This window comes from Panicum hallii, chromosome 1 (genome assembly GCF_002211085.1).
Source record: "Panicum hallii strain FIL2 chromosome 1, PHallii_v3.1, whole genome shotgun sequence".
Taxonomy (NCBI): domain Eukaryota; kingdom Viridiplantae; phylum Streptophyta; class Magnoliopsida; order Poales; family Poaceae; genus Panicum; species Panicum hallii.
The window spans coordinates 46,680,339-46,693,574 of record NC_038042.1 but is presented as its reverse complement, the minus strand read 5'-3'; the positions used below and the strand labels follow the sequence as shown (position 1 = coordinate 46,693,574).

Here is a 13,236-nt window from a genome sequence, read left to right as displayed (position 1 = left end):
CTACCTTCGCGTAGTCTATAATCTCAATAAACAACAACCCAACACAACCCAGAGGGTAAACACTTTTTGTCAATTGTATGCTCTGCGGTGCAGTCTAACCTAATGACGCTTCATTTCCAATTTACCATCAGCGTCTTCTCGGTTCTCGTCTTGCATCGCGCATAAGGCATGGCCGCACGGTGACGAGCCGATGACGACACCGTGGCAATCAGCAAATCCTCCACCAAAGCTCGTACTTGTTCTTCGTATCGCTACTGCATCGGTGGAGGTGTATTTTTGGGTAATGAAAATTACTCCATCCGCTCGAAATTTAGGTTATTTTGGTATTTCTAGATATATAGATTTTGCTATGTATATAAATATACGCTATATCCAGATACATAGCAAAACTTATGTATTTAAATTTACTAAAACAACCTATAATTTGGAACGAAAGTAATACGAAGATAGTACATCATAATCGAATTGGTGAAGGTGATCCTGTACTGACATACTACACTAACATCGGCAACAATATTTTCTGACTTTGCCACTATGTGCATTATTTGGATTAGGATTTCAGGTGAACCAAGCGCTTGATCATCTATTCTGTAGCCACGCATGGCATATTATATCGTTTATTTGGTACGGGAGGATTTGAGCTCCATATCTCTAGTTAGTTTGTGGGTGTCGTCTTCACGCTTGCCATGCCGATCCATTCTTTACTTTTCTGATTCCATCGAGTCAAAATTAAGATATCTGAAGATGCAGCGATTCTATCCATATTTAATGTCTGATATCTTTCACCAATTCGAAACCTATGAGTATTTTATTCTCATATTTAGTTTTCGAGTGTATGGCTGTTTTTCTCCGAGGAGAATTGTCAAGTCATCTGCGTGACAGGTTTATCCTTTACTCATCTATCAAGTTACAGATTCAAGGCACTGCTCACGAGACAGGTGAACAGAAAAAGTTATTTGTTCTTCATAACTGAACAATTTCTACCTCAACTGATGGGCATTTTCAGATGCTCGATGAGCAGCCTTACAGTATTCTTTAAGCAAGCATATACACCTTTCTCCGTGAACGAAAAGCGTGCTCGTCAATCTACCTTGCTAGCGCTGGCTTCCAATGGTAGCGATGGTTTCCAAAAAGTCAAAAAGGAGCCTGTGATTTTTTTTCCCAACTGAAAGTGATATGGTACAGTTGCGGACTCGTGAATCTTGATCGTGCAGCCGTTACTCGTTGCTGTTGGTCAACCGCCGTTGTACCAACAGGACGGGATTCAGTGTTCTTGTTTCAGTCGTGCACACAGGAGGAACAGTAAAAAGATGAGCAGTAACACTATTACACTATGCTCCGAGGTGGTCGAATTCAAATTTACGTTTTTCCATTTTACTAATAATGCAGCTCTCGCTTCCCGAGAAGTCAATAGAGTTTTAAGTTTAACCAAATTTATATAACAAATTACTAACATTCGTATCTCCAAATAGATTTAGTATAAAATATATTTCATGATTAATTTAATGATACTTATGTTGTAATATAAATATTAATAATATTATGTATAAATTTAGTTAAATTTGAAACTATTTGACTTCTCGGAAAGCGAGGGTTGCATTCTTTTAGAAACGGAGGAAGCGCTGCACAAGTAGGTTTTCCCTTTTGGATTGCTGCAGGGTCAATTCCAAGCTTAGCTCTTATAGCGGTCACTGACAGCAACGCGTCTACAGCATTTCAACATGCATGCATGTTCCCGGAGACGATCAGCCACAAGTCACGCCACATGGACGATCCCTCAAGAATCTTTTACTTCCATGACCCCGGTCATCTGAAAAACCACGCTATGCATGCAAATTGCATTTCCCTAGGGCACAAACCAAATCTTTGACCGCAACCATCAACTCCACAATCTCTCTTATTTTCACTATAGAAAACAAACCAATCTTGGTTTTTGAACTAATGTTGTGCTTTGTTTGGGCAAGTATACCGAGACATCCCTAGAGTAGTACAGATTGGTACGCCGTTACCAAACCAAACGGGCACTAATACGCATCCGTTTTGATGGAACGGAATCTGATCTCAATTCTTGCCTATCCAAATGAGCCCAAAATGTATGATGCCTAGTCCACGAAACCGGTGGAGTTGCCATCGCGTCCACGGAAACCTCCAAAAAGAACCGAGAATGTTAAGCATATCCGTAGGCACATCAGTGTCTTGAGCAGCATCAGGCGGGGGCAAGAAGGATTAATGAGCCGACCACTAGCCAAAACGAGGCCAGGCAGGGCCCGCCGGGCTTCCCCCAAGTCGCCGGGGCAGATCGCCACCGCTGGCCCGTCGCCCCCTCCCGACCCGGCACCAACCCGTGTGGGCCGCGGGCACCCAACCGCGATGACCGCGCCACGTCGGCGCCGCGTCCTCCCCGCCCTCCCACCAACCCCACGTGCAGCTGCTTGGACCCACCGCCAACCCCCCGCGCCCGCCTCCCAGCAGGAACCCAGCTGCGGCCACCCACGCTCGCCGACGCGCGGGCGCCCACCGCGCCGGCCCTACTAGCCATGGGCCGCTATAAGACGCCGTGGTGCCGGCGAGCCGCACGCTCTGGCGCCGGCGACGCCTCCGCTCGGGTTATTGTGCTATAAATAAGCTTCCTCCAGCTCGCTGCTCCTTTTTTCCCCTTTCCCATTTCTCGTGCCGCCGTCGTCGCGACTCGCATCGAGATTCGCGCGGCCGTGTCCTGCTCGGCGCTGCTGGCCTGCTGCTGCTGCTGCTGCCGCTGCTCCTCCTTACCCCCTTCCTTCCTTACCTCGGTAGCGTCCGCGCCCAGATCTCTCGCTCGCTCGCCGGCGCCCGGGCTAGATCTGGGCGGAGCGAGGAGGCGGGGGGCGGCCGGAGCGTGGTGAGGCTCGGAGGGGGAGGGAGGGGAGGGAGAGGGGGAGGGCAGCGAGCGCGCGCGCCATGGAGCTGGCGGTGGGAGGCGGGATGCGGCGGTCGGCGTCGCACACCTCGCTGTCGGAGTCGGACGACTTCGAGCTCACGCGCCTGCTCAGCAAGCCGCGGATCAACGTCGAGCGCCAGCGCTCCTTCGACGACCGCTCGCTCAGCGACGTCTCGCACTCGGGCGGCTACGGCAGGGGCGGCGCCTTCGACGGCATGTACTCGCCGGGGGGCGGCCTGCGCTCGCTCGTCGGCACGCCGGCCTCCTCCGCGCTCCACTCCTTCGAGCCCCACCCCATCGTCGGCGACGCGTGGGAGGCGCTCCGCCGCTCCCTCGTCTTCTTCCGCGGCCAGCCCCTCGGCACCGTCGCCGCCGTCGACCACGCGTCAGAGGAGGTCCTTAACTACGACCAGGTGGGCTGTCACTGCACTTTTTGTTGATACGAACTGCAAGCTATTATTTTCGTGACAGCAGCTGCAAATCATTTTTGATTCAGAGAGCTTGTAATTCGGACGCTTATCGGTTTCTGCTTATCTTATTTGGGGGAACAGGTGTTTGTGAGGGATTTCGTGCCGAGCGCACTGGCGTTCCTGATGAACGGCGAGCCGGATATCGTCAGGAACTTCCTTCTGAAGACCCTGCTGCTGCAGGGCTGGGAGAAGAAAGTCGACCGGTTCAAGCTTGGGGAAGGAGCCATGCCGGCGAGCTTCAAGGTGATGCATGACGCGAAGAAGGGTGTCGAGACCCTACATGCCGATTTTGGGGAGAGCGCGATTGGAAGGGTTGCGCCGGTGGATTCCGGGTTCTGGTGGATCATTCTCCTGCGGGCCTACACAAAGTCCACTGGGGACTTGACACTGGCAGAGACGCCTGAGTGCCAGAAAGGGATGAGGCTCATACTGAGCCTGTGTTTGTCCGAGGGGTTTGATACCTTCCCGACATTGTTATGTGCCGATGGTTGCTGCATGATAGATCGCAGAATGGTAAGCTTTGATCATTCAGTGTTCCTCTATCTGTTGCAATGCTTATTATAGAATAAATATCTAGAGCACTGCTGATGAAATTTATGGACTTGGTATGTCCCATTTGTCTAATGATAGTTTAATCTGAAATTCAGTGTTCTAGTGGTGTTTCTTAAATAATGTAAGGTTTGAACTATTCTTGTTATGATTTATGTGCTTCCTGTGCCCCATTTTCTGAATATATAGGATATAAGTAACCATTCGACACCACTGAAATGTGACACTGCGAAAACACTATTTTGTTACTTTACTGTTATAGTTAGTTGTTTGTTTTATTTTGTTTGGTGGAGTTCATGATTTCAGTTGTCTGTTAAAGTAATGACATGAGCCTGTCACGGCCGTGGCAGAGCCCAGGTTATTTATTTTTGTGGATTAGCCAAACTTCAATTATTTAAACTTGGTGTTGTGCTGTACTGTACTGCTGTTGTTTCAGTTTGATATCCAGCATATTAGCGCTAACGTCTAATTTTTCCATTATAAAATGAGACCATACGCCATTTCCGCCCTTGTTTGAGTATGAACTTGCCTACAACCGATGCATGAAAGCAGATTAATTTATTAGCCTTTTAATTGGTGGTAGAGCCTAGTCCTGCTATTACATCTAGTTAACAGCCTTCCATTGCAGATACACATGAAGATTGTCTCCTATATATGATGATGGTTTTACAATCTTTTTTCCATGAGCATCACTGTACTTGAATTCTGCTACTTGTCTCATACAGTGGCATGTTAACACATCTGTCCTTTTTCTCCTCGCTAGTTAAAAATAAAAATATGGCAAATAGAATAAATCCATTTCACTGTAAATCTTTTGATGAGGATATTTATTAGTCTCACTTGTCCTCCTTGTCGATGACTTTGGACATATGCATACCAATCTCTAACTTACATGTGGACATATGTGCTAAATTATTTAGTTTGAAATGCCATTTAATTTGTAACTGAGCTTACATGTTCATTATTATTGTTAATCTTGTAGGGTGTATATGGCTACCCCATTGAAATTCAAGCACTTTTCTTCATGGCACTTAGGTGTGCTCTTCAAATGCTTAAGCATGATAATGAAGGGAAGGAGTTTGTAGAGAAGATTGCTACCCGCCTTCATGCTTTAAGCTATCACATGCGAAGCTATTTCTGGCTTGATTTCCAACAATTAAATGACATTTACCGTTACAAGACAGAAGAATATTCGCACACAGCTGTCAACAAATTCAATGTTATTCCAGATTCTATTCCGGACTGGCTGTTTGATTTCATGCCTTGTCAGGGTGGCTTTTTCATTGGTAATGTTAGTCCTGCAAGGATGGACTTCCGTTGGTTTGCACTTGGAAACATGATTGCCATACTTTCTTCTCTTGCAACACCTGAGCAATCTGCGGCTATAATGGACCTTATTGAGGAGCGTTGGGAGGAGCTTATTGGTGAAATGCCTCTGAAGATTTGTTATCCAGCCATTGAGAACCATGAATGGCGAATTGTGACAGGTTGTGATCCGAAAAATACTAGATGGAGTTATCACAATGGAGGATCATGGCCAGGTTAGTGAGCTGCACTTTACTTGGATTACTCTCTTCAAATAGCAAATTCCTCGCAGTTTTTTAAGGACACAAAATGTTTTGCTTTTGTTTTGTCCTGTATTGGAGATTGAACTACACTGGCTGTAAGGATAATAATTTGAGATACTTGGTGTTCCATGCAGTTGTATTTTCTGTCAATTTGTAGTGGACATCTGATGGTTTTCCCTTTTGCCAATAGTTCATATATACCAAATTATCCTAAATTCCTCATCCATATCACAGAGTGCAGAGTCCATTTGGTTCTTATATGTTTGATGTTGTTCCTAATTTATTATATTTCTGATAGAAACTCATAACACAACATATTGATATCGTTGTCCTTAGTCCAAGGTACCTGAGCAATATGAGTTATTTTTCACACACCATTTTCATAGTTTTGTTTGTCTTTCTGCAGTACTTCTGTGGCTGCTGACCGCAGCCTGTATCAAGACGGGACGGCCACAAATTGCAAGAAGAGCAATTGACCTAGCTGAGAGGAGGCTGTTGAAGGATGGCTGGCCAGAGTACTACGATGGGAAGCTTGGGCGGTATGTTGGTAAGCAAGCGAGAAAATTCCAGACTTGGTCCATTGCTGGGTATTTGGTCGCCAAGATGATGCTGGAGGACCCTTCACATCTTGGCATGATCTCCCTGGAAGAGGATAGGGCGATGCTGAAGCCTGTTTTGAAGCGGTCCGCATCATGGACAAATTGAGATGGTGACGAAAACTTTTAGGGAAGCAAAGTCAGCTGAAAATTCTTGGGGTAGTATCCTTGTCTGCTGCTGACCCCCTTTCCTTTGACTTTCCATACCGAGATAGTTTGCGTCTTCTGGATTTTCCTTGGTTGTACAATATCTCAGCTTGTTTCCGGAGTTGAAAAGAAGCAACTGCAGAAATGGGCGTTTTCTTTTTTGTTTTCTCAATCTCTCGTTGTAAGAAGATGCTCTGATTCTTGCTTGGGTCATCCTACAGGTTGTGGATCGGTTAATGGATCCTTTCGGTTGGACTCAACTTTGCTGTACCAGTTGACCATACAGATGAGCAAGCTGATTCCAGCTTCCCTGTGAACAGCACAAGTGCTATTTCTAACGGATGAATAAAGCTCCTTTCTCTGCGTTGCTACATGCATGTGTTTCTATTGCTTTACTTGACTGCCTGTCTGCCTGCCCCGTGAAGACAAGCCAAAGAAACTGTGCCTTGTGTGTCTCTTCCTCTTCTGTCCCCTAGAGATTTGTTGTTGCACACTTGTGTTGAAGAAACGAAGACAATATGTCGATCCAGCCATCCCTGTTCCCGTCGATGTGTATCCTGTAGCAGGTTTACTACTCGTGTGACAAATCCTAAGCGACACATTTTGTACTTGGAGGATTGCTCTATGAACTCTTATAGTTTTAGTCTAAATTCCGTCTGAACATATGAAGTCGGGTGTCTACTAAATGGCCTTACAAATTGTATTTTTCTAAGGCCCGTTTGAATGGGCTAAAAGTGAAAGATTGAAAATTAGCTCTAGATGTGATAATGGTTTAAACATGGGCTAACTAAGGCTAATGGGCTCTAACTACCAATTAGCCGCCATTATGCGTGCAAATTGGCTCATGTTTAGTTCTTTTATTTAGCATCCAAATTCGAGGACTAAGAATTAGCCCTCAGATTCAAAACCATTTTTTAGACTGCTGGATCTAGATGCAATGGTCCAAATTATTTTCCATGATGTTCGATGTTCAGCTTCCCCTTCCTGAGCATCCATCACTGTGACAAGTGTCTCCCACTTTGCATCCCTTCAAACATGTATCATGTAGACATCCACGGATCCACACCTAAACCTCTTGATGTCTCGAAATTTTGGTGACTTATACAGGTTCCCGTTATGTACTAGCATCTAGCAGCAGCAGCAGCAAATAGTAAATTCTGAACCGTGCCGGATGGTAAAATGGAAATAAATTGTATTGGATTGGATTGGATTTCGCCGACAAAGGATCAAAACCAATCAAAATTCCATTGCAGGCCCAAGTCCAGCGTAAGTACTCCAACGCAGCAGAAGCCCAGGACCCGCCTACACATTTCCAGCCCAGTCCACCCTGTCTACAGGGTCCGTCCACCCTAGAGACCTCCCGCTGCCTTCGTCCCCCGAGATCTCGATCCCGATCCCACCGCGCCATGGCCGCCTCCTCCTCCCCCACCTCCACGCCCCCGCCGCCGGCGACCGACGCCGCCGCGCCAGGCCTCCCCGATCTCTCGATCCCCTACGACCTGGCCACACGCGGGCAGTGGCAGGCGCTCCTCTCCCACCTCTCCCACCCAGCCCACGTCCCGCACCCGCACCACCGCCTCCTCCTCTCCGCGCTCTCCGCCCTCTCCCTCGCCAAGCTCCGCCGCTTCCCCGACGCCGCCGCGCTGCTCGCCTCCCTCCACCCGGACCCGGCCTGCCCGCCGCCGCCGTTCCTCATCCGCCTGCTCCACGCGCTCCTCCCGCTCTTCCTCCCCGACCGCCCCCTCGCGCTCGACCGCCTCTACACCCTCCTCTCCTCCGTCCGCGCCCGCCCCGACGCCGGGCACCCCGAGTGGCGCCGCCGCGACGCCCTCGTCGCGTCCCTCCTCGCCGCCGACCACCTCGCCCACCGCGAGTTCGACGTCGCCCTCGCCCTCCTCGTCGACATCGCCGCGCGCGAGCCGGGCGACCCGGTGCTCCTCTCCCGCCTCGCTTACGCGCACCTCCAGATCGGCAACCTCGCCGCGGCCTCCGCCGCGTTCCGCCACGTGGAGTCCGCGGCCGCCGCGGCCGAGGACCCCGCGCGGCACGCCAACCTCCTCGCCCGCAACCGCGCGCTGGAGTGCATCGTGGCCAAGGACTACGCGGCGGCGGTGCGGGAATACGAGCGCTGCATCGAGGCCGACCCCGCGGACGCCGTGGCGCTCAACAACAAGGCGCTGTGCCTCATGTACTCGCGGGACCTCGGCGACGCCATCAAGGTGCTCGAGGGCGCGCTCGAGAGGGTGCCCACGGCGGCCCTCAACGAGACGGTGGTGGTCAACTTGTGCAGCATGTACGAGCTCGCCTTCGTCAACCACGGCGAGGTCAAGAGGAGCCTCGCCGAGTGGATCGCCAGGGTTGCTCCCGACGACTTCGACACCTCCTGCACGCGCATGTAGGAAGGTAATGCCTATTGCAATTCAGCTTTGGGCCATTGCGCACCATGCTGTATGGCTGTTCTGTGGCGCATACTGAAATTTGACGGTCCATGTTTCGATAGCTATTCTTTGGTAGCAATTGAAATTCTGAGGTGATTGCCTAATTGGTTATACTTATACATGGTTTAGAAGAAATGAGTAAATTGTAGAAGACAAACATGTTGCTGTGATTACACCTGTGGAGAACCCCAGTTTTTATTTGCTAGTGTCACTTAGCCTCAAATCTCACAACTCACAAGATTCACACTCCTTTCCACCTTAAAGAAAAAAAAATCCTACCCATGTTGGCAATTCAGGATAGGCCTAATTTGGTGCTGAACTCCAATTTTAGTTGTTTAGCTCAAATTCTATCCATTTTAGTAAACATGGCTTCTAACATAACCTTGACTCAGTGATGTTTGAGTAGGGACTAAGGTTACCTTTCTTACCTAAGAAACTTTCTATGTTTTTTTTCTCATGTGCGCACATGCACCTTACTAGTTAAAAAAAAGAGAAAACCGTCTGTAATAGGACGAAAAGATGAAGATGCCTCCTATACCTTCAACCATCATTGTGGGCTTTCTAACCTATCCCCTCCTCTTTCAAACCATGGGGGCTTACCCTAGCTGGCGGCGGCGATTCCAGCCGCGAGCGGCGGGGCGCGGCCAGGGCGGGTATCAGGCAGGCACGGGCAGCGTGGTTAGGCGTGCGTTCGTGTGTGGAACCCGCGCGCATCAGACAATCGGAAGCAACAAATCAATCCATGGAACTGAACATGAAAGAGCACCCAAATTCGCAGCCGCGAGCTGCTGCTCACCATGCTCTCCCTCATCCACGAAACAAAGAGGACAAGATCCTAATAGCTTGATGCAACCGGCTCGGTTGGAGGATGGAGAAAAAGTGCGGCTTAGGGCGGTGGAGAGGGTCCTCAGGGAGGCGGACGGCGAGGCGCTGACGATTCGCCATTGACCCTATTTTGCGGCAGGCGAGCTCTCGGGTGAGGTGGCAGGCGAGCTCACGGCCGCAGCAGGGCGAGCGCCGTGCTGACCCTGCTTAATTTGCCATCTGACTCGAGCCGCTGTTGTTCCGCGTTCGACGCTGCAAGCTGAGCCGCCCGTACCTGCTGCCAAGCTCCGTTCTAGGCCGTGCCCGCCCTCGGACCCTTCCCCGTCGGAAGCACTAGCGGCGGCCACGACGTGATGAGCTTCTGCCGGCCATAGAGTAGGGGCCGGATTGTTCATGGTAGTTTTACAACCGGCACCGTCGAGCGGCCAAATCCCCGTGGAGGACGAGTCCCATTCCGAACCCGACATCGACGCCAATATCCTTGGCGGCTGGTGGTGACGCAGAAGGCGAGCGGGAGGAGGATGCGAGTATGCGGCCTCAATTGCTGCTGCTCATGCTGATGCAGCAGCGCACGAGGCAATGGGGAAGGGTGCGTGAGAGAGAGAGGATAAGAGGGATGGGGCTGACACATGGGCCTACCTGTCGGGTCCCTGACATAGCATAGCGTGCCACGCAAGCAGCTTAACAACAGTTATGAAAAATTAGAACTTCAATGATCTAGATGTAGTTTTCTAAGTTCAGGGACCGGGACGATACAATATTACAAGTTTGAGGATTGGTGGTGGATTTTACTCGGTGGTTTATCTCTCTACTGGTTGATACTTTTGTTGTTGGATATATATGATGGGATGTTATTTATCTTGATATGGATATGGCTTTGGAGTCATGATGTTGTCAAATTTTGACAAATTTTGTCAATCATTGCTCAGATTCTAAAAGTGTCATTGGTTAGAAAATTTCTTTTTAGGAATGTTGTCTAAATATTTCATATCAAATAGGGGTAAAATCACTACATTTGGGCATATTCACGAGGGCAAACTTGTCTTCTCCCAGGTCATTTGACATCGTTACATACTGTTCATGAAGTACGGGTAAGCAGAGTCTTTAAAGTAAAAAAGTAGGGGTCCATGGAGTACGGGTAAGTAGAGTCTTTAAAGTAAAAAAGTAGGGGTAAAATTACACACGGAGCCAAAGTGAGGGTAAAATCACAATTGAATTTTAAAGTAGGGGCAAGAACGCAATAACCTAAAAAATATTAACATAGTTGAGATGTTAATATGAGATAGAAATGAGAGTATCTATTAGATAATCTTGGAATATGTTGTGCAGTCCTTGCTAATTTACCATCTACCATACTCGGGTGACATGTGGTTGGAGCTCAGTAACTCAAAGAACTATGATAAGAAGCCGCACTGGGTCTGATAGTGTGACTGCATAATAATCTATACTATAAAGTTAAAACAATTGAAATCCTTTCTCACCAAAATTAGATCCACCGTATTCCTCACGGAGGTTCCATTTGCTAGCTCTAGAGGTTTGATGAAAAGTGGTGGAGACTCATTTTTTGAAAGAAGAAAAATGATTCCACCCAAAAACTAAAACCTTTTCTACCAAAGCCTTCTACGTACCCACCCGGTGTACCCACCGCATGGAGCATCCTCACGCGCACAATTAAGAGAGAGACGATTGATCCCACATAATTTTTTTCTTATGCACAAATAGAAACTAGAGTAGTATAAATGGAGGGGCATAAATTAAGCAGTATAGATTCTTTCCATACTAAATAAATCAAGATATCCCTATCAATCAAGGGGCTTATTACAACATCAAGACACACAATTAAGGGAAAAAATTGATCCTCGTATATTTCTTTCCTTACTTATGAATCACTCGCACGGGCAAATAGAAATAGAGTAGTATAAATGGAGGGGTATAAATTAAGTAGTATAAATCAAGATATCCCTTTCAATCAATCAAGGGGCTAATTGCAGACGGCCTGATTGCCGTAGGAAATCTTTCCAAAATCATGATGTCTTCCTGCCTTCCATCACTGCACCTATGAAGCCATACACCTTTAGAGTTAATCATTCACCCCATTATTGCCGTTGCTGCGCCAAGAGGCTGCTATCATCTGATTTCTTCTACAAGGCAGCACCTCTCCACCGATCTAAAGGGTGCTAAAGCTGCGCCAAGCATCTGCGGCTACAAGAGCAACAGGACGTCGCATCCAACGCCAAAGTCTGCCTCCTGCCCATATTGCAATGTTTGTTGTTATGGCAGTTTTATGTTGTTGGTTAGGCAAGAGGTGCTGTTTATCAGGGCGTTGAAATCATGTCTTAGGTCACCGGTGTCCCACATCGTTCGCGTTTCCCTGATCATTGTCGCCGGCGTTCCCCATTCTCCCTGCCCCTTCCTGCCCCGTTCTCCCTGCCCTCTCCGCTAAAGCAGACGCAACGACGGCAGCCCCATTCTGAATGGAGGAGACACGGTGGTGGCTCCATCCCGAGCGGAGGAGATGCCTAGCACTGAACGGAGGGACCATCGCCATGAATTGCCCCTCCCTGCTACCACTCTACCAGTCAGGTGCAGTCTCCTTCCTCTTCTTTGTCGTATTGGATTTCCGATGGCCGCCACCCGCCCACCCCATCCCAGGTGGATGTGGTCGCATCGTTGGCAAAGAAGGCAGATGCGGTGATGGTGATCCATGCCCTCGTGAAGCAGGAGGGTCCTTTATTTTCCTCCTCGGACCCTCAATGGATTACTTAGTGTTTATAGCAAACTCACTCATTCTTTTCAAAAAGTACTTTTCCGTTGATTTTGTAAGTCTTTGTGAGTATAAGATGATTTTAAAGATTTTCAAGCAGATTTCAGACATTTTATTTTTGCTTGGAAGCTTGCTTCTAGCATTACTTCTTGGTTGGCACATTTGTCTTGTTTATATTAAGGTTTCTTGTTTATTATATTTTGATGCAGTTAAATCATAAATATGTAAGATATGATTAGCCTTTTATCCCGTCTGAGAGATATTAGCATTGCTTTTTCCGTATGGACATTTGGTTTTACACCGGAGATATTTTTACTAGCAATTTTGCAGGATCTGATTGGGCTGGTCAGGTAAGACAAAATGCCTGCTTCCATGGTCCACATTCCATTATGCATGCATAATAGAATTCAATTAAGGAAATTGATAGCCTACTCTTGCTTTATGATCATGATTTTATTTTCATGATAACAAGAATCACCTTTATATTGAAACAGTTTTGTTGACCGTTAGCTTTTCATGTGCAAATTTTCCGTATGGATTGATACTGTTAACTCTCTTTTTTTGATGTTTTAATGCTTGATTAGCTCAATGATAAGGCAACATTCCAAGCTAATAAAGGATGTAAATGTTGATGATCAGATTGGGGGCAAGATCGTGAATAGAAATTATAGCCTGAGTATAGATGATAAATATTTTTCATGAGATAGATTGTAACAAGTTAATTAAATTCATATAACCATGTAAAATAAATCTGAATTGCAATAGCATTATGCAATAAATTTGTTTTTCCTATACCAACCTACAGGCATTTAGCTTTCCGTTAAAAGTTTCTTTTTAACAGAGTTACAATAGCATGTATGCAATAAATTGGATTTTTCTCCTTACTATAAAGAGAAGAACAAAATTAATGTTGCTTTCCATTGGATTTGCTTGCTCTGGCCATATTTGAAATATTTGTTCTT

At 47.3% G+C, this 13,236-nt stretch overlaps 2 protein-coding genes across 2 annotated transcripts; both read left to right on the top strand.

The window, feature by feature from the left end:
• The first annotated feature begins 2,840 nt into the window (after positions 1–2,840).
• Positions 2,841–6,618, top strand: LOC112888737 (cytosolic invertase 1). Its single transcript, XM_025955052.1, has 4 exons — positions 2,841–3,330; positions 3,469–3,900; positions 4,919–5,477; positions 5,911–6,618. Exons 1-4 carry the CDS (start codon positions 2,938–2,940, stop codon positions 6,207–6,209), a joined length of 1,683 nt encoding a protein of 560 aa, XP_025810837.1. The 5' UTR covers positions 2,841–2,937; the 3' UTR covers positions 6,210–6,618.
• Positions 6,619–7,570: 952 nt separating this feature from the next.
• LOC112881107 (trafficking protein particle complex subunit 12) lies at positions 7,571–8,883 on the top strand. Its single transcript, XM_025945838.1, has one exon. It carries the CDS (start codon positions 7,654–7,656, stop codon positions 8,644–8,646), a length of 993 nt encoding a protein of 330 aa, XP_025801623.1. The 5' UTR covers positions 7,571–7,653; the 3' UTR covers positions 8,647–8,883.
• The last annotated feature ends 4,353 nt before the right edge of the window (positions 8,884–13,236 follow it).

What these genes read in the sequence shown, in the direction of transcription:
- LOC112888737 (XM_025955052.1), top strand. Translation starts at nt 2,938, where the DNA reads ATGGAGCTGGCGGTGGGAGGCGGGATGCGGCGGTCGGCGTCGCACACC. An exon ending in AGGTCCTTAACTACGACCAG is followed by an intron (nt 3,331 to 3,468) that starts GTGGGCTGTCAC and finishes TTGGGGGAACAG; the next exon opens with GTGTTTGTGAGGGATTTCGT. An exon ending in CAATGGAGGATCATGGCCAG is followed by an intron (nt 5,478 to 5,910) that starts GTTAGTGAGCTG and finishes GTCTTTCTGCAG; the next exon opens with TACTTCTGTGGCTGCTGACC.
- LOC112881107 (XM_025945838.1), top strand. Translation starts at nt 7,654, where the DNA reads ATGGCCGCCTCCTCCTCCCCCACCTCCACGCCCCCGCCGCCGGCGACC.